We start from the raw sequence: 22,102 nt of genomic DNA on the forward strand, positions 1-22,102 counted from the left end.
AATAGATACTACGTGATCCTAGCTTATATAAGCCTAATTACGTAACTAGGCGTTAATAGGGTATCGCTTAGTCTTAATAATAAGATAGAAAGCGACTATAGATTCTACTCCTTCTTTCTACGGTCTTCGGCTACTTCTACTATAGATCCTAAAACTTATCCCTCGGACAGTAAGGATAAGTACTCTCCGATAATAGTTTAGTTTAATAATCGCTACGCTATATAGCGTTAATTTACGAAGATTAAATTATATTTAATAGTATTAACGCGCTAAAAGTTACGAGTAAGTATTACGAATTAAACTCGTATAAAGCTCTAGAGTACGCCCTAGAGCGATTACTCGTAGTATACCTTTAGGCTATATAACTATATAGCCGAAGCTACGTAATTCCTCTCTATCGATTATCTCCTAGGAAACTATACTAATCTACTATAGGAGAGGCTAGGGAGTATTTCCTTTATTCGTATAGTAGATAGATTTTCTCTTTTCTTTTCTCTCCTTAGCTTTAGAATCCTCGTTATACGATAGTTAGACGAATTACTCTAAATTCCTAGTTAAACTCTTATATTATTCTAAAGCTTCCTATTATACGTAGCGAAAGAGTATCGCGTACGAAATAGATAATAAATAGTAACTAACGAAAACCGCTCTAGCGTAGACGGTAGAGCTATACTAGCTCTTATAGGCTTAAAACTAAAGGATAATAGTACTCGAGGATTAACTCGGCTAATAGAATAGAATACGAGCTCGTACGCTTAAAGTAACGACTTCTACGATAGCGAGCGCTATATAGGAATTCGATTCTATACGACGAAAGGCTAAGCTCCTCGAGCTAGCTAAATTTAATAAAAAAAGATTAGAGTTTCGACTATAGCTTACTTAAGCTCGAGTTAAGTTAGCGGTCGATAAGTAAGAGAAAATCGAAGTCGTACGATTTTAGTATTTCTATAGTAGACTAAGGAGCTATATCTTTACCTAGATTAGTCTATAGATTAATTTCGTATAATTAACCCTCGAAATAAATACGAAAGAACTTATTAGTTAATTAAAGGTAGCGTACGAGGACGTCGACGTCGTAGAAAGAGTATTACGAAAGCTTTCTTAGCTAAAGTAGAACGAAAAGTCCTTTAACGTATTTCTCGTCGAGTTTAATCGTACGCTACTCGAGGCCGGCGGACTAAACTAGGCCGATTCGATAAAGAAGACGTTTATATTAAACTACCTTTCGTATAACTTAAAGAGCGTCCTCGTTATAACGCTAATTCTATTAACCTATAGAGAGTACTATATTCTTCTCTATATAATTAGTATAAATCTAGAGGCTCTTTAATAGAAGAAAGCTAGAGAGAAGATATTTAGGAGTAATCTATTTAATACTACTAGTCGTATAAAAAATAAGATAGATTAGGCGCCGATAGTATAAACTATAGCGTCCTTAGCGGGACTATAGAGAGCCTTATAGGTATCGTAAACGATACTTAACTAGAGAAGGAAGCTCGGAGCGTATCTTCGCTATAGCTAACGAAGTTACTTTATCGTTAAATATTCTCTCCTTTCCGCCGTACGACTTAAAATAAAGAGGAGAGTAGTAGTACTAGAGACTATAAACGATAATAAGGAATCGTTAAAAGAGTAGCTCTTACTAGAAGTCGTCGGTAGGAGCGTATAAAGAAGACGAAGAAGGAATAGAAAGCTTTTCGGCCCTTAATAGATAACTAATCCTTTATAGTTTTATTACTTTTAGATAAGTAATATTATATATCGGCTCTAATTAATTCTAGTTATTTATCGTATAATTTAATTAATTCTCGCTTCGCTTCTTATTATTCTTTCGAGCGTATTCCTATTACTTCTTATTTAATCTCCGAATTCGACTCCTTTATATAATCTAAAATTTCCGAAGTAGTAAAGGTTAAAATCGATATCGATAGCTATAAGGAAATAGTATTCTTCTATATTATTTCGAACCTAGTATACGAAATTATCCTTAGGCTACTCTAGATAAAGAAGAACGACGTATATTTTAGCGCCGCGAATAATTCTCTCTTAATAGGCTATTTCGATCTAAAAGTCTATAATATACTACGAAAACTACGTATATCCTTAGACTATAGCTAGGTCTTCGTCGTAATATTCGATCTACTAGTTTAGAGAAGTAAGAAGTATACGAAGACCTAGGTATTCTCGGCGATAATAGCGAATATTAAAAAAGTACTTAAAGTAAAGACGCCTACTAATTCGCGTACGAAGCTTCCTCGATAATACTATTAATTCTTAGACGTCTTTAGTCGTACGAAAGTAGAGAAGTTACCTCCTTTACGAGAAAAGAAAATTAACTACGTAATCGACCTCGAACTAAAAGATAGAAAGAAATCTTAAGTTTCGTAGAGCTCGCTATATAATATATCTCGAGACGAACTTCTAGTACTATAATATACGCTTACTAAACTCCTCGATAAGGAATTTATTAAAGTAAGTAACTCGTTAGCGACGGTTCTAGTTTTCTTCGTACGAAAGCTAGGAGGAGGATTACGATTTTATATTAACTATTAAGGGCTAAATAAGTTAAATATCTATTACTATTAATCTACGAGACTCTACGAAATATCGAATAAGTAAAGTAGTATACGAAGCTCGATATTATCGCGGCCTTTTATAAAATTCGAATTATAAAAGGAGATAAGTAAATAATAATATTTCGTATAAGATATAGCCTTTTCGAATAGCTAGTTACTTCTTTTAGATTTATTAACGCGCCTAGTACGTTCTAGAAGTATATTAACTAGGCCTTACGAGATTATCTTAACGTTTTCTACTCGGCGTACGTAGATAATATCTTAATCTATTCTTCGGAAATATAACGAGAGTATTAAAACTACGTACGAAAAGTCTTAAGTCGATTCCGCGAAGTAGAGCTTTAGGTCGATATTAATAAATACGAGTTCGAAGTTAAGTTAGTAAAGTACTTAGGATTTATTATCGACGCGGAATAAGGTATATAAATAAACCTAGTAAAGATTATTATAATCTAAGAATAGTAAGCTTCTAAGTCTATTAAAGGCGTCTAGAGTTTCGTCGATTTCGTAAACTTCTACCGAAAGTTTATTAAGAATTTCTCGAAGATAATTCTATCGATTATAAAACTCGTACGAAAGAATTCGACTTTCTATTAAAATTCGAAAGTCGATATAGCGTTCGTACGACTAAAGAAGATATTTATAATAGCTTCGATCCTCGCTCTATTTAACTATATAAAAGAAATATTTCTAGAAGTTAATACTTCTAAATAGTATATAGGTAGTACTTTATTCTAGATAGAAGAAGACGATTTCGTACGACCCTATATATTCTTTTTAAAAAAGAATTTATTCGCGGAATATAATTATAAAATATATAATAAAGAAATACTAGCTATTATATATTATCTTAAAGAATAGAACGCTAAGTTAAGAAGCGTAAATAAGTTCGAGATATAATTAAATTATAAGAATCTAGAGTACTTTATAACTATATAAAAGCTTACGAAGAAGTAAATATAATAGTCTCTTATTCTCTTATAATATAACTTTACGATCTTCTACTTTAAAGGAAAGAATAACGTATAAGCCGACGCGCTATCGCGAAGAAAATAAGATATATCGAAAGAAGAGAAGAACGATCGACTATAGTATTATACGATAAGACTACTAAAGCCGAAGTTCTTCGACGCGAAAGGAACGATTTAAGTAGCTTTCGTATAAGTAGAAGAATCTCCTACCGAAGACTAACTAGCGAGTAACGTAGTTAATATTAACTAGTTTACGATAGTAGAGTCGAATAAAACGTACGAGTAGATTAAGAATTTAATTACTCGAAGAGTATCGAAGTTTCTATTATTTCTAGCGGTAAAAGTATCTATTACTAAGTATATAATCGATAGCTAAGGAAATATATACTTTCGTAGAAGACTATAGATTTCGAACTTAAAACCTTTACGTATATTCTTAATTTAAGAAATCTACGACTTAGTAATTAGCGAATACTTCGGGCGGAAGGTAACGAGCTCTTTAATAGTAAGATAATTCTTCTAGCCGAATATACTATAGGATATCTAATAATTTATACGAAACTACGATACCTATAGACGAATAAAAGCCTAGAGGAAAAGGAAATAAGAATTCCTAAAACCTTTCTCCGTACCGAACCGAATATAGAGCGAGATATCTATCAACTTTATTACGAAGCTTCTAGAGAGTCTAGGCTATACGAATTTAGCGATAATTATAGATCGACTAGGAAAAGAAATTATCCTTAAATCGATATATATAATTAAGTCGTAAGATATAGTATTCCTATTTCTACGTATATTCTATAGGACCTACGATTTACCGAGAGCTATCGTATCGAATAGAGAAATCTAGTTCGTAAGCGCTCTATAGAAATAAGTATATTAGCTACTAGGTATTATACGCCGATTATCTACTATATATTACTCTAAAACGGACGAATCTACGAAACGAATAAATTAGATAATCGAGACGTACGTATATATATTCGTAAACGAAGCTTAAGATAATTAGGTAGAGTTACTACTAATCGCTAAGTTAGTAATTAATAATAGGAACGCCTAATCGACTAGCGTAAGCCCTTTCTTCCTATCTTACGAATATAATATCGACTCCGTATAACTATAAGATAAGCTCCGCGAAGATAAAAGAGGAAATAGCCTAATACGATAGAGCGAAGAAATCGTACGAAAACTCTAGAAGGCGAGAGAATAGGCTTAAACTTCTATAGTCGTTACTTAATAAGAGTAAGAGGAAATTATAAATTATATAAAATAATAGTTAATAGAGTTCCGCGTAGACGATAAGGTTTAGCTCGACTTAAGGAATATATATACGACGCGAAAGAGTAAGAAGCTCGATTAAAAGAATACGAAGTATATCGTAACTAAAGTTATCGAATCGTATAGCTATCGTCTTAATACGCTAAAAGGAATTTATAACGTATTCTATTCGAATCTACTACGTACGACGTCTACGAATCTATTACCTTCGTAAGTTACCGACGATACTTAGCCGAATTCTATCGTTATATAGGACGAAGAAGAATACTAGATTAAAAGGATTATTCGCTATAAATTCGTACGAAGAAGTCGAGGGTCTTAAAGGTAGTACTTAGTAAAATAGACGGAATATATAGAACTAATCTAGGAACTAGAATTATCGCTCTAGAATATCGTAGCTTTAGATACGTACGAATCGATAGCGAGATAATCGACTTCTTAATTACTATACGAGAATAAAGAGAAAGTACGTACGAAGGAACTATAAGAGTAATAAAATATTTAATTATACTATATATATTTAGCTTATTTAGTTATCGTACGACGAAGCCTAACCGCTATATTAAGGTATAAGCTATAGTTAAGTATAGAGAATATTCTTTATCTACTAGGATTATACTAGTATTAATATAAGTACTATACGAGAATAAGAGAATAAAAGAAATATCGTACGTATCTACCGCTAAGGAGCGGGCCTTTTTATAACTACCTCGCTAAAGCGAGAAGGAGGAGGGGGGGGGAGGAAAGCCTTACGAGTAGAAGGGAGAACGTCGTCGTTATCGAACGAATTCGATAATAGTACTATAATACTACTATCGTCGTCTTTATCGCGCTTCGAATAACGAGTACCGCGGTTCGACTACTTATAGTTATCGTACGTACTATCGAAGTATCCTAGAATACGTCGATACTCTAGAAATAGGCGTATTAAGCGCTTATAATAGTTATAAGGACCGAAAAGGATATTCTAACTTTAAATAAGTAAGGCGTTAATATACGATAGTCGGTATAATCGAACTTATACTAGAATAACTACTCCTCGTACGAAAGATACGTTAGTTCCTAGTATAGCTAAGACCGCTCGTTAAGAGATATTATAGTAGTACGATACTAGCGATTATTCGGAGGTAAGGAAAATAGGGATTTAAGTTAGCGCGAGCTACTTTAACTAACACTAAGTCGTAGTAGTATCCTATACTACTAATACTATATTATTATAATGGGTTAAATCTATAAGTATCTTAGTAAGAACTAGCGACGTCTAGATTCGACCGTATAGTAGTATAGCCGAACGATATTACGTAATATTAATGGATATCTTAGCGAGCGACGCTAAGACTAAACTAGCGATAGCTAGATTCGACCGTATAGTTATATAGCCGGACGATATTACGTAATACTAATAATTACCTAGGATATCGAGCGATCCACCCTAGAAGATTATATCTCCCTATTAAATAGCGGTAGGACTTCTTTCTCTCTTTTCTTTAGCTTAACGTCCTTATTAAATAGATCCTATAGTAGTTAAATAAACTCCTATTAAAACCCTTATATTACGTTAAGCTCGCTATTATATAGTTAAGAGAAAGAGTTCTTATCGTATAAAATAGATAACGAATTAACGGTAACGGGAAATAGTCCTCCCTAATAGATAGCGTAGCTATTTTAAATACTATAAGTTTAGAACGAAAAGATAGTAGCGCTTAAAGTATAAATAGAATAATAAAACGAACGGAATAATCGTACGCTAGAAAGATTAACCTCTCCGACGGTAAATACGATAAAGGACGCTAATTCCGTACGATAAAAAGTTAAACTCCCTAAGTTAGCCGAATTTAATGGAAAGAGGGCTAAATTTCGTCTATAGTTAACGTAAGCGCGAGCTAAGCTCGTTATCGATAAGTCTAGAGAGCTAGAGACGATACGATTCTAATATCTCTATAGTAGGTTAAGAGGGTACGCTCTCTTATAAATTAGTCCTTAGATAGACTTTATATAGGAAACTCTAGATATAACGACGGAAGGCCTTATAGATTAATTAGTTACGATATACGATAATATTAGTACCGCTAAGAGAGCTTCTAGAAAACTCTCTTAACTAAAATAGGAAGGAAAGCCTTTCGGTACTTTCCTAGCTAAATTCGATCGTATACTATTAGAAGCGAGAGGTCTAAGTTAGGTTAATTTCGTTAAAAAGACGTTCCTATTAAACTACTTATCGTACGAGTTATATAATACCCTAGTCGCTATTTCTATTCTAGTAATATATAAAGAGTATTATACGCTTCTATATACGATTAGTATAAACCTAGAAAATCTTAAACGATAAAGGATAGGGAATAGACGTACTCCTAATAACGTATATAACTATCTTAATCGTACGAACGATAGAATAGATTAGATATCTACTATCGTATAGGCTACTCTAATAGCGGTATAATCGTAACGAGCGTTATAGGTATTACGGACGATCCTCGACTAGAGAAGAAAGATAGGATACTATCTACGATACGGTAAAAAGGGCTATTTTATTAAAAAATATAACCTCCTTCGCTCCGTACGACCTAAGGCGAAAAGAAGAATAGCGATAGTAGAGCGAGAGGACGACGAGGAGTCGTTAAAAAGAGTAGCTTCTATTAAAAATCGTCGATAGAAGCGTATAAAGAGGATAGAGAAGAAATAGAAAGCTTTTTAGCCTACGATAGACGACTAACCTTTTATAGTTTCGTTACTTTTAGATAAATAATACTATATATTAGCTCTAATTAACTCCGGTTATTTATTATACGGTCTTATAAACTCTCGTTTTACCTCTTAATAGTCTTTCGAGCGTATTTCTATTACTCCTTACTCTATTTCTAGCTTTAGTACTTCTATATAATCTAAAATTACGAAAGTCGCTAAGGTAAAAGTTAATATAGATAGATATAAAGAAGAAGCCTTCTTCTACGTTATATCTAGCCTCTCGTACGATATTATTCTCGAGCTTCCTTAAATAAAGAAGAATAATATACGATTTACCGCGAAGTAAGATACTCTTATATTAAGACTCTAGGACTTACGAGTCTAGAATACTTTATAGAGAGCTCGTACGACTCTAGATTACTAGATAGTCTTAGCTATCGTCTTCTTCTTATTAGCCTATTAGCGTATAAGAAGAAAAGAAATTTAAGTATTCTTAGTAATAATAGTCGATATCGAGAAAGCCCTCGCGGTAAAAATATTAACGAACTTTCGTACTAAGCTACCGAAATACTTCTATATATTCCTAGATATTTTTAACTATACGAATATAGAAAAACTATCTTCTTTACGAGGAAAAGGAATCGACTACGCTATTAAACTAGAAATAGAAAACGGTATATAACTAGAAGTACTCTAGAGACTTCTCTATAATATATCTCGAGACGAACTATTAGTTCTTCGTTATACGTTAATAAAATATCTCGATAAAAGCTTTATTCGTATAAGTAACTCTTTTACGATAGCGCCTATTCTCTTTATACGAAAACTAGGAGGAGGCCTTCGCTTTTATATTAACTATCGCGGATTAAATAAGATTACGAAAAAGGATCGATATCTATTCTCCTTAATCTACGAAACCCTATATAATATCGAACGAGCTAAATAGTATATAAAGCTAGATATTATTACGACGTTCTATAAAATCCGAATCGCTAAAGAAGACGAATAAATAACGGTATTCCGTACGAGATATAGACTTTTTAAATAGTTAGTAACTCCCTTTAGACTTACGAATACGCCTAGTATATTTTAAAAATATATTAATTAGACCCTTTATAGCTATCTTAATATATTTTACTCCGCGTACGTAGATAATATCCTAATCTACTCTTCTAGATTTCGAAAAGAATATTAAGAGTATATCCGAAAGATCCTTATACGACTAAGAGAAGCGGAACTATAAGTAAATATTAATAAATACGAATTTAAAGTTAAGTTAGTTAAATACCTCGGCTTTATTATTAAAGCTAAGTAAGGCGTACGAATAGACTCGGCTAAGGTCTTCGTAATTTAAGAATAGTAATTCTCGACGTCCGTAAAGAATATATAGAACTTTCTTAGATTTACTAATTTCTATCGTCGATTTATAAAAGACTTCTCTATAATTATTCTCCTAATTACGAAACTTATACGAAAGAATACGATATTTAAATAGAACGATAAAGCTAAAGAATTTTTTATACGACTTAAGAGGATTTTTACTACCGTATTCGTACTAGCGATATTTAACTATAAGTACGAAACGATTCTAGAGGTAGACGTATTTAAGTAGTATATAGAGGGAACTCTATTCTAAGTAGGCGAGGACGGTATTATACGACTCTACGCCTTTTTCTCGAAGAAGAACTTACTAGTCGAGTATAACTATAAAATCTATAATAAGAAAATACTTACGATTATATAATACTTAGAAGAATAGAACGCTAAGCTCTAAAGCGTTAAGAAATTCGAGATTCGCTCTAATTATAAGAATCTCGAGTACTTTATAACTATACGAAAACTTACGAAATAATAAATAAGATAGTCTCTTATCTTCTTACGATATAACTTTAGAATTTTCTATCTCGAAGGAAAGAATAACGTATAGACTAATACTTTATTTCGTCGGAAATAGAATATTCTATAAAAGAAAAAAGATAATCGCCTCTAATATCGTATAATAACGTTACTAAAATCTAAGTTCTTCTTAGTATCGAGTAGTATAATTATCGCTACGCCTATATATATAACGAAAGGAAACGAAGAGGCTAAAGAATTTCTAATATTCCTAAGTACGTAGGATATCGCTATATAAAAAGATACTATATATAAGGAGGCGAAGAATACTATTCTTCGTAACGCTTAGAAGTTCTCGATAATACTAGGAATTAAAGTCTTAACCTTTAAGTATATAGTAGACGAAAGCGGATATCTATTCTTTCGAGGAAGACGTTAAGTACTTAATTTAGAACTCCTTTATATAGAACTAATTTAAGAAATATATAATTTTATAATTAGGAATTATTCTAGACGAAAAGCTATTATAGTTTTAATATCTCGATAATTCTTTTAGTTAAATATACTATAGAATATTCGATAATTCGTATATAATTACGATATATATAGATATATAAAAGCGTAGAGGAAGAGATAATAAGGATTCTTAAAACTCCTTTCCGTATCGAGTCGTATATAGAAAGAAATCTCTATTAATTTTATTATTAACTTACTTCTAAGCGAAGGGTATACGAACCTCGCTATAATTACTAATCGTCTAGGGAAGGAAGTAATACTAGAATTAATACGTATAATTACTTCTAAGAATATAGCTAGTTTCTTCGTTCGTACGTTTTATCGGAATTACGGTTTACTATCTACGATCGTCTCGGACCGAAGTATATAGTTCGTTAGTATCCTATAGAAGAGAGTTTATTAGCTATTAGGAATCGTACGACGGCTCTCGACGACTTACTACCCGGAGATAGACGAATTAACGGAGAGAATAAACTAAACTATAGAAATATACGTACGAATATTCGTAAATACCGCGTAGGATAACTAAGTACGATAGATACTAGCGGCCGAACTCTCTATTAATAATCGTAATACTTAGTCTACTAGTATTAGTCCTTTCTTTCTATTCTACGAATATTATATAGAGCCTATATAAATAACGGAAAACCTAGACGATAGAAGATTAAGCGATAGCCCTATATAGCGAGTAGACGAGATTATACGATAGTTATAGAAGACTAGGAAATAGGTATAAACTTTAATAGCTATAGTATAATAAGAGTAAAAGGAGACTACTAATCGTACGAAATAATAAGTACCTAAATTTCGAGTTAGGAATAAGGTCTAGCTAAACCTTAAGAATATACGTATAACGCGTTAAAGTAAGAAGCTAGACTAGAAGAATACGAAGTATACTATAATCGAAGTAGTAGGCTCGTATAATTATAGACTAAATACTTCGATAGGTATTTATAACGTCTTCTATTTAGACTTACTACGTATTATAAGTACTAACTCGCTAGATTCCTAAGTTATAGACGACGTATAACTAAACTTCGTACTAGTAGAGGATAAAGAGGAATACTAGATTAAGAAGATCTTCTAGTATAGGTTCGTACGCCGCGAACGAGGTTAATAAAAATAATTCCTTATAAAGTAGGTCGGTTATACTAAACTAACGTAGAAACCTAAGTCGGCTATATAGAATACGATAGTCCTCGATATATACGAGACTTAGTAATCGAAGATATATATATAACGAAACTCTCTAGAATATAGAAGGGGGGAGAGGAGGGGAGGAGTACTATAATAGATTAAATCTATAAGTATCTTAGTAAGAACTAGCGACGTTTAGATTCGACTATATAGTAGTATAGCCGAACGATATTACGTAATATTAATAGATATCTTAGCGAGCGACGCTAAGACTAAACTAGCGATGCCTAGATTCGACCGTATAATTATATAGCCGGACGATATTACGTAACGCTAATAGTTATCTAGGATACTAAGCGACCTACCCTAGGAGATTATATCTTCCTATTAGATAGCGGTAGGACTTCTTTCTCTCTTTTCTTTAGCTTAACGTCCTTATTAAATAGGTCCTATAGTAGTTAAATAAACTCCTATTAAAACCCTTATAATTATCTTAACTTTTTCGTTCTTCTATTAGTACGTATAACTAAACGGGAAGGCCTAGGACTTAGAGTATAGAGGGCGAATTAAAGAGGAGGAAATAGATTAGTTCGCTTACTTATTTACTATATCGACTACGAACGTTTAAGGGTTAGTAACGGCTAATAATCGTACGTAATAGGAGTAGAAATAAGTACTTATAAAAACTTCCTCGATAATTAGTATAAGAGAAGAAAAAGTAGGATAAAAGTAAGTAGAAATAAGAGTTTTACTTTATACGCTACTCGGCGTCCGACTAGTTCCTATTAGGAGTAGCGGCTTCTTAGCGTCGTACGAAGAGAGGAGGAGAGTAATATTACGAATTAAATTCGTATAAAGCTCTAGAATACGCCCTAGAATAATTACTTATAGTATACCTTTAGGCTATATAACTATATAGTCGAAGCTACGTAATTCCTCTCTATCGATTATCTTCTAGGAAACTATACTAACCTACTATAGGAGAGGCTAGGAAGTATTTCCTTTATTCGTATAGTAGATAGATTTTCTTTTTTCTTTTCTCTCCTTAGCTTTAGAATTCTCGTTATACGGTAGTTAGACGAATTACTCTAAATTCCTAGCTAAACCCTTATAGTAAGGCTATATCTATATTTTAGATCGAATAGCCTAGTAAGCCCTAGGCTATTATAGGCTCGTAGCGCTAGACTATAATAGATACTTATTATTATTACGAGTTAAACTCGTATAAAGCTCTAGAATACGCCCTAGTATAAGGATTTTAATAAGAGCTTATTTAACTACTATAGGACCTATTTAATAAGGACGTTAAGCTAAAGAAAAGAGAGAAAAAAGTCCTACCGCTATCTAATAGGGAGATATAATCTCCTAGGGTAGGTCGCTCGATATCCTAGGTAACTATTAGCGTTACGTAATATCGTCTAGCTATATAACTATATAATCGAATCTAGGTATCGCTAGTTTAGTCTTAGCGTCGCTCGCTAAGATATCTATTAATATTACGTAATATCGTTCGACTATATAACTATACGATCGAATCTAGACGTCGCTAGTTCTTACTAAGATACTTATAGGTTTAATCTATTATAGTACTTCTTCCTCCTTCCTTCCTTCTATATTCTAGAGAGTTTCGTTATATATATATCTTCGGTTACTAAGTCTCGTATATATCGAGGGCTATCGTATTCTATATAGCTAACTTAGGTTTCTACGTTAGTTTAGTATAATCGATCTACTTTATAAGGAATTATTTTTATTAACTTCGTCCGCGGCGTATAAACCTATACTAGAAGATCTTCTTAATCTAGTATTCTTCTTTATCCTCTACTAGTATAAAGTTTAATTATATATCGTCTATAATCTAGGAATCTAGCGAATTAATACTTATAATACGTAGTAAGTTTAAATAGAAGACGTTATAGATATCTATTAAGATATTTAGTCTATAACTATACGAGCCTACTACTTCGATTATAATATACTTCGTATTCTTCTAGTCTAGCTTCTTACTTTAACGCGTTATACGTATATTCTTAAGGTTTAGCTAGACCTTATTCCTAACTCGAAATTTAAGTACTTATTATTTTATACGATTAGTAGTTTCCTTTTACTCTTATTATACTATAACTATTAAGATTTATACCTATTCTCTAGCCTTCTATAACTATCGTACGATCTCGTCTACTCGCTATATAGAGCTATCGCTTAATCTTCTATCGTCTAGGTTTTTCGTTATTTATATAGGCTCTATATAATATTTGTAGAATAGGAAGAAAGGACTAATACTAGTAGACTAAGTATTACGATTATTAATAGAGAGTTTAGCCGCTAGTATTTATCGTACCTAGTTATTCTACGCGGTATTTACGAATATTCGTACGTATATTTTTATAGTTTAGTTTATTCTTTTCGTCGATTCGTCTATTTTCGGGTAGTAAGTCGTCGAGAGCCGTCGTACGATTTCTAATAGCTAATAAATCTTCTTCTATAGAATACTAATAAACTATATACTCCGGTTCGAGATAATTATAGATAGTAAATCGTAATTTCGATAAAACGTACGAACGAAGAGACTAGCTATATCCTTAAAAGTAATTATATATATTAATTCTAGTATTACTTCCTTCTCTAGACGGTTAGTAATTATAGCGAGATTTATATATCCTTCGCTTAAAGGTAAGTTAATAATAAAATTAATAGAAATTTCTCTCTATATATAACTCGATATAAGAAGGAGTTTTAAGAATTCTTATTATTTCTTCCTCTATACTTTTATACGTCTATATATATCGTAATTATATATAAACCGTCGAATATTCTATAGTATATTTAGCTAAAAGAATTATCGAGATATTAAAACTATAATAGCTTTTTATCTAGAGTAACTTCTAATTATAGAATCGTATATCTCTTAGATTAATTCTATATAAAAGAGTTCTAAATTAAGTACTTAATATCTTCCTCGAAAGAATAGATATTTACTTTCGTCTATTATATACTTAAAGATTAAGACTTTAATTTCTAGTATTATCGGGAACTTCTAAGCGTTACGAAGAATAGCGCTCTTCGCCTCCTCGTATATAGTATCTTCTTATATAGCGATATCCTACGTACTTAGGAATATTAAAGATTCTTCGGCCTCTTCGTCTTCTTTTATTATACGTATAGGCGCGGCGATAATTATACTACTTAATACCGAAAAGAACTTAAGTTTTAGTAACGTTATTATATAATATTAGAAGCGATTATCTTCTTTTTCTTATAGAATATTCTATTTTTAACGAGATAAAATATTAACTCGTACGTTATCCTTTCCTTTAAGGTAGAAAATCTTAAAGTTATATCGCGAGAAGATAAGAAACTATTTTATTTATTATTTCGTAAGTTTTCGTATAATTATAAAGTACTCGAGATTCTTATAATTAGAGCGAATCTTAAATTTCTTAACGCTTTAGAGCTTAGCGTTCTATTCTTCTAAGTACTATATAATCGCGAGTATTTTCTTATCGTAGATTTTATAGTTATACTCGACTAGTAAGTTCTTTTTCGAGAAAAAGGCGTAGAGTTATATAATACCGTCCTCGCCTACTTAGAATAGAGTTTCCCCTATATACTACTTAAATATATCTACTTCTAGAATTATTTTATACTTATAGTTAAATATCGTTAGTACGAATATAATAGTAAAAATTCTCTTAAGTTATATAAAAAATTCCTTAACTTTATCGTTCTATTTAAATATCGTATTCTTTCGTATAAGTTTTATAATTAGAAGAGTAATTATAGAGAAGTCTTTTATAAATCGACGATAGAAGTTAGTAAATCTAAGAAAGCTCTATATATTTTTTACGAATATCGGGAGTTACTATTCTTAAATCGCGAAGACCTTAGCTAGATCTATTTATACGCCTTACTTAGCTTTAACGATAAAGTCGAGGTATTTAATCGACTTAATCTTAAATTCGTATTTATTAATATCTACTTATAGTTTCGCTTCTCTTAGTTATATAAGAACCTTTCGGACGTACTCTTAATACTCTTTTCGGAATCTAGAAGAATAGATTAAAATATTATCTACGTACGCGAAGTAAAATATATTAAGATAGCTACGAAGGACTTAATTAATATATTTTTAAAACGTACTAGGCGTATTCGTAAGTTTAAAGAAAGTTACTAACTATTTAAAAAGTTTATATCTCGTACGAAATATCGTTATCTATTCGTCTCCTTTAGCGATTCGAATTTTATAAAATACCGTAATAATATCTAGCTTTATATACTATTTAGCTCGTCCGATATTACGTAGGGTTTTATAGATTAAGGGGAGTAGATATCGGTCCTTTTTCGTAATCTTATTTAATCCGCGATAGTTAACGTAAAAGCGAAGGCTTCTTCTTAGTTTTCGTATAAAGAAGATAGGCGCTATCGTAGAAAAGTTACTTATACGAATAAAGCTTTTATCGAGATATTTTATTAACGTACGACGGAGAACTAATAGTTTATCTCGAGATATATTATAGAGAAGTTTCTAGAGTACTTCTAGTCGTATATCGTTTTCTATTTCTAGTTTAATAGTATAGTCGATTCTTTTTCCTCGTAAAGAAGGTAGTTTTTCTATATTTATACGATTAAAAATATCTAGGAATATATAGAAGTATTTTAGTAGCTTAGTACGAAAGTTTATTAATATTTTTACCGCGAGGACTTTCTCGATATTAGCTATTATTACTAAGAATACTTAAACTTCTTTTCTTTTTATACGCTAATAGGCTAATAAAGAAAAGGCGATAGCTAAGACTATCTAGTAATCTAGAGTCGTACGAGTTCTCTATAAAGTATTCTAGATCTATAAGTCCTAGAGTCTTAATATAAAAGTATCTTACTTCGCGGTAAATTATACGTTATTTTTCTTTATTTAAGGAAGTCCGAGAATAATATCGTACGAGAAGTTAGATATAACGTAGAAGAAGGCTTCTTCTTTATATCTATTTATATCGACTTCTACCTTAGCGACTTTCGTAATTTTAGATCGTATAGAAGTACTAAAGCCGAAGATAAAGCGAGGAGTAATAGAAATACGCTCGAAAGACTATTAAGAAGTAAAACGAGAGTTTATAAGATTATATAATAAATAACCGAAGTTAATTAAAGCTAATATATAGTATTATTTTATCTAAAAGTAACGAAACTATAAAAAGTTAGTCGTCTATCGTAGGCTAAAAAGCCTTCTATTTCTTTTCTATTCTCTTTATACGCTTCTATCGATAATTTTTAATAGAAGCTACTCTTTTTAATGATTCCTCGTCGTCTTCTCGCTCTACTATTACTATTCTTCTTTTCGCCTTAGGTCGTACGAAGCGAAGGAGGTTATATTTTTTAATAAAATAGTCCTTTTTACCGTATCGTAGATAGTATTCTATTTCTCTTCTCTAGTTAAGGATCGTTCGTAATATTTATAACGCTCGTTACGATTATACCGCTATTAGAGTAGCCTATACGATAGTAGGTACCTAATCTATTCTATCGTTCGTACGATTAGAATAGTCGTATACGATATTAGGAGTATATCTATTTCCTATTCTTTATCGTTTAAGATTTTCTAGGTTTATACTAATCGTATATAGAAGCGTATAATACTCTTTATATATTACTAGGATAGAAGTAGCGACTAGAATATTACGTAACTCGTACGATAAGTAGTTTAATAGGAATATCTTTTTAACGAAATTAGCTTAACTTAGACCTTTCGCTTCTAATAGTATACGATCGAATTTAGCTAGGAAAGTACCGAAAGGCTTTCCTTTCTATTTTAGTTAAGAAAGTTTTCTAGAAGCTCTCTTAGCGATACTAATATTATCGTATACTATAACTAATTAATCTATAAGGCCTTTCGTCGTTATATCTAGAGTTTTCTATATAAAGTCTACTTAAGGACTAATTTATAAGAGAGCGTATCCTCTTAACCTACTATAGAGATACTAGAATCGTATCGTCTCTAGCTTTCTAGACTTATCGATAACGAGCTTAGCTCGCGCTTACGTTAACTATAGGCGAAATTTAGTTCTTTTTCTATTAAATTCGACTAACTTAGGGAGTTTAGCCTTTTATTATACGGAATTAGCGTCCTTTATCGTATTTATCGTCGAAGAAGTTAATCTCTCTAGCGTACGATTATTTCGTTCGTTTTATTATTCTATTTATACTTTAAGCGCTACTATCTTTTCGTTCTAAACTTATAGTATTTAAAATAGCTACGCTACCTATTAGAGAAGGCTATTTTTCGTTATCGTTAATTCGTTATCTATTTTATACGATAAGAACTCTTTCTCTTAACTATATAATAATAAGCTTAACGTAATATAAGGGTTTTAATAGGAGCTTATTTAACTACTATAGGACCTATTTAATAAGAACGTAAAGCTAAAGAAAAGAGAGAAAGAAGTCCTACCGCTATCTAATAGGAAGATATAATCTCCTAGGGTAGGTCGCTCGATATTCTAGGTAACTATTAGCGTTACGTAATATCGTCCGGCTATATAACTATACGATCGAATCTAGGTATCGCTAGTTTAGTCTTAGCGTCGCTCGCCAAGATATTTATTAATATTACGTAATATCGTTCGGCTATATAACTATACGGTCGAATCTAGACGTCGCTAGTTTTTACTAAGATACTTATAGGTTTAACCTATTATACCTAGAGTAATTACTCGTAGTATACCTTTAGGCTATATAACTATATAGCCGAAGCTACGTAACTCCTCCCTATCGATTATCTCCTAGGAAACTATACTAACCTACTATAGGAGAGGGTAGGGAGTATTTCCTTTATTCGTATAGTAGATAGATTTTCTCTTTTCTTTTCTCTCCTTAGCTTTAGAATCCTCGTTATACAATAGTTAGACGAATTACTCTAAATTCCTAGCTAAACCCTTATAATTATAAGCTTATAGGGTAAATCTTAATTCCTATAGGCTCGCTAGGCTTAGCCTTAAGTACTATAGACTCGCTAGGCTTAGCTTAAGTACTATAGGCTTATATAGTATATTACTTCTACGCATCGAGCTAGGACTTCGTATAGCTTCTAACTAAGTAAGTATACTTTTAAACCTTCTCTTTCCTAAGGTATATATATACTCTAGTTATCTCTAAGATCTATATAATTACTATCTTCTCTATCTTCTATATATTACTATATTATCTATATCTTTAATTACTACTATAGCTTTTATTATAGTAATATAGGTATAGTGAAAGTGCGTTTGACGAAGTGAGTTGGTCAGGCAACCGGCACGATTACATGCCTTGGTATGAAAGGGTCGCTAATTATATACTCACTGGCAATGCCTTGCGGGAATGGAGGTACCGCAGACTTCCCAGGGAGCCACGAGAGAAGAATAATATCCAGCTTTGGCTCGATGCCATGGATTGGAGCAAAGTGGAGGAGTTAGCCCTCTTAGGCTACTATGGGAGAGACAAGGGGCCCTTCTTCAACTCAACACCGAGTGCTTTAATGGGGCTTCGAAGATTGGAGCTCGAAGGTGAATGTCGAGGCACCACGCTTCGATTCCTTCAAAACCTGCAGAACGACACGCTGACACATTTGGTGTGGAGGGGCTACTTCAATTCCACTCTGCCCTTTATCGTTCAACAGTTCCAAGGCTCATCTCTCGAACACCTCGATATCCACACCTCGGAGACAGTCCATGTGGAAAGCCCGTCATTCTCAGCCTCGGAACTCGAGCCACTCCAGCACCTGCCCAACCTGACCCATCTGTCACTCAACGTTGCACGAAACGGCACCTGGCCGTTGGAAATGCTATCAGCGATCTCTCAGATTCCATCGCTGCGCACTGCCGACTTGTGGCTGGACATCGCCTCCACGTGCTGGAAACAGAAGGAAGACAGCTGGTATCCTGAATCAGAGGACACGGGTTGTATGGGAGAGGATCAGTACCTGCTGCCATTCATCAACGAGACAACGACACTGGAGGTCTTCAAGCACATGCGTGCGAATAAGGTCGGCAACCCATGTTGCTTATTTTTCCACTTGACATCTTCAAGACCCTCTTTGACACAAGGAAGAGACTCGGAAATGAATGCATCTTCCCTCAGCTCCTCGACTCCAATTTGCTCGGAGAGCGATGTCACTAGTCGAAAACAAGCCCTTTGGCCGGGAACACCAACATTGCAAGATGTGATACCATGTGACACCGAATCCAGGAAGTAGCGTTAGGTACACGTGACTAGGCCTGAGTAGTAAGGAGAAGAGCAGCCACCTTTGCAAGTTTCACAAGCCCGTCACATTTTGCATTATGTGACATGTTCCGTTGGAAGAGATCATTATCATGTTGAGCATGACTAACATGTGGTTAAACAGTTTTATATTTCTCAGAGCTTCGACTCGCTCTGACAGGGTCTGAGGTGTATTGTCTATCCGGAGCTGCTGCAGTAAATATTGTAGTGCTAGGCGATTAAGCGTTTCGGGATTGTCCTTCAAGCATGGCTCACAACACCAGGTTGCCATGGATAACTGACAAGGGCTGGGTGTCTGTAAAGCTTGGCGGCCTATTACCAGCGAACCTTTGGCTACAGGCGATTTATCCCTAAGGTACAGGGTTGGATTGGATTGGGTTTCATTTAGCCTGACCTCTTGCTTATGAGCCACCTGCAGGCTATCACTACTTAGCTATCTTTTATGACCTGTTAGTTTGTTCTTGATTGTCTTTACGCCTCGTTAAAGCCTGTGATGTGCCCTCGGCTGAACTGAAGTCACGGTTGAGATACTAGTGTTGCAAAGCTAGTACGAGGCGCCCGGTGTACGGAACACGGCCTACGGATCACGGTGTAGGATTTCTTAGTCGACCCCAGTGTCGAAACTTCAAAGGACTTCGTCTTATCTCCTTCAAGCCTCACTGTCAGCTTCAAGCAATAGAGTAGCCTTCAGAACTCTACGCTCTCAACATATTGCCCACCATCCCATTGCCTTGTTACGAAGTCATCACCACTGGGACCATCATCTTGATCACTCCCGATAATGGCTGCGAGACAGGATTCTGCCGAGAAGGACTGTGTGTACGAGGACCATGTGGTGACCACTGATCAGACAATCGATAATTCTATCGGTGTTGAGACAATCTACCATATTCGTCAGCGAAACATCAAATTTGTGGGAGATGCGATAGAACAAATTGGTATGGGCCCATATCAGTGGCGCATGTTCTTGGCCTGCGGGTTCGGTTTCGTTGTTGATCAGGTACGGCAAAAATTACCCCAGGTTTCACCGATATGCGACTTATGACAGACAATGCAGATGCTTCTTGTTTCTGTGGGACTCGTAATACCTCAGGTAGGGAAGGAATTCGTCTCCAAAAGCCCAAGTTTCGCCGTCATGGCTCTCTATGTCGGCCTTCTGGTGGGAGCTTTGAGCTGCGGCTTCCTCGTCGATCTCATTGGTCGACGTTTGGTTTGGATCATGTCGCTTTTCCTCGTGTCCATCTTCACAATGATTTGCGCGGCGGCCCCAAATTTCGCTGCCCTCTGTGTCTTTATTGTCCTGCAGGCCATTGCAGGCGGAGGAAATAGTGAGTCACCACATGCGTTTCTGGCTCATCCTACTGACTATCACAGTCGCCATCGACCTGACGGTGTTCTGTGAATTCCTCCCCAAAAAGAACCGCTATCTTATGACTGCCCTGGCTTCAATGTGGGGCGTTGGAAACACACTTGGGGGTCTCCTCGGTAAGGCGCTTATCAAGATGAACGAAAAAACAGTGAAGCTGATCGATGCAGCATGGCCATTGATCGCGAATTACTCTTGCAGCAATGATGCGACTCCGGCTGATTGCGCTCGGCTCAAGAATATGGGCTGGCGATACCAGTACATCACAGTTGGAGGTTTCTGCCTGGTCATGGCCCTAGCACGCGTGTTTTTGTTTAGGATGGAGGAGTCACCTAGGTGGCTTGCTGCGCAAGGAAGATTGGACTCTGCTTATGAGGCACTGGCTAGAGTTGCTCGCCTTAATAAATCAAGTATAATTCTTCAGCATGATCGACCACCACCGCCCCATGTTGAAATATCTACCCTCTCAAGAAGGAGTCTGTCACCTCAACATCGTGACAAGTTCGCTGTTCTTCACCATGTCAAGGGGTTGTTCGAAAACCCAAAGATAGCCCGCTCAAGTGTTGGAGTTTTCTTCCTTTGGATGGGTATTGGTATTGCGTAAGTCGCATTCACTTAGGGGTTTTCCCACTAACTCGCATGCAGATACCCTGTCTACACCTTATTTCTGCCTGCCTACTTATCATCTAAGGGTGCAAAACTTGGAGATGGAAGTGTCTATGTAACTTACCGTGACTATACTATTTCCTCAACCGTTGGTATTTTCGGCCCAATTCTCAGCGGGTTCCTTGTCCAACTCAAGTTTCTCGGTCGGCGGAGATCTATGACCGTAACTGCTTGCTGCGCTGCTGCGTTTGCGATCGCTTTCACGACTGCCAAAACCGAAGCTCAGAACATTGCGTTCTCTTCAATGATCAACTTCTGGCAAAATGCTTATTACGGGATCTTATATGCGTAAGTGCCCTAGCTCTTAGCTTAACTCGATGGCTGGATCTAATCTAGAATTGGACAGCTACACTCCCGAAGTCATGCCCCTTTCAAATCGAGGCACTGGGTGCGGTATGGCTGTGGCATTCGGCCGTTTGGCATCAATCACCTCACCTCTGGTTGCCATTTATGGTAATACGAGCACTTCAGCCCCACTTTGGGTTTGTTGTGGTCTGTACTTCGCCATGGCAGCAGTTGCGTTGTTCCTGCCATTCGAACCAGAACACTATTATGCTCAGGAAGATCAATTGGACCAAGAGATGCTGAACTAGATCCGGCCCTAAAAATGCAAGCTCCGAGAAGACTATTGATTCGAGATCTGTGATGCCCTTCCGTGATTCCGTCGTCTCATCAGGACCCTGGAATCTGTGTCAGTCTCATACTTTTCGCTGATTTTTGAGCCACCCAGCGATGGCTGTCTCCTGCTCTGTAGATTTGTCGCTAGTCAGTCTGGAAAGTCACGGAAATCCCTACAGGTGGCTGGCACCATAGAC

The 22,102-nt window shown here is 34.8% G+C and overlaps 3 protein-coding genes across 3 annotated transcripts; all 3 read left to right on the plus strand.

Moving 5' to 3' along the window:
- Positions 1 to 18,422: 18,422 nt before the first annotated feature.
- A1O9_12065 (uncharacterized protein) lies at positions 18,423 to 19,229 on the plus strand (the record flags this gene model as incomplete). The annotated part of the gene is made up of 1 exon (XM_013398864.1): positions 18,423 to 19,229. The coding sequence occupies one exon, from the start codon at positions 18,423 to 18,425 to the stop codon at positions 19,227 to 19,229; it is 807 nt and encodes a 268-aa protein (XP_013254318.1).
- An 807-nt stretch (positions 19,230 to 20,036) lies between these two features.
- Positions 20,037 to 20,300, plus strand: A1O9_12066 (uncharacterized protein; the record flags this gene model as incomplete). The annotated part of the gene is made up of 1 exon (XM_013398865.1): positions 20,037 to 20,300. One exon carries the CDS (start codon positions 20,037 to 20,039, stop codon positions 20,298 to 20,300), a length of 264 nt encoding a protein of 87 aa, XP_013254319.1.
- A 12-nt stretch (positions 20,301 to 20,312) lies between these two features.
- On the plus strand, positions 20,313 to 21,880 carry A1O9_12067 (uncharacterized protein; the record flags this gene model as incomplete). Its single annotated transcript, XM_013398866.1, has 5 exons — positions 20,313 to 20,583; positions 20,630 to 20,740; positions 20,792 to 21,221; positions 21,267 to 21,575; positions 21,634 to 21,880. 5 exons carry the CDS (start codon positions 20,313 to 20,315, stop codon positions 21,878 to 21,880), a joined length of 1,368 nt encoding a protein of 455 aa, XP_013254320.1.
- Between the last annotated feature and the right edge of the window lie 222 nt (positions 21,881 to 22,102).

Source organism: Exophiala aquamarina (genome assembly GCF_000709125.1).
Source record: "Exophiala aquamarina CBS 119918 chromosome Unknown aczIA-supercont1.21, whole genome shotgun sequence".
NCBI lineage: Eukaryota > Fungi > Ascomycota > Eurotiomycetes > Chaetothyriales > Herpotrichiellaceae > Exophiala > Exophiala aquamarina.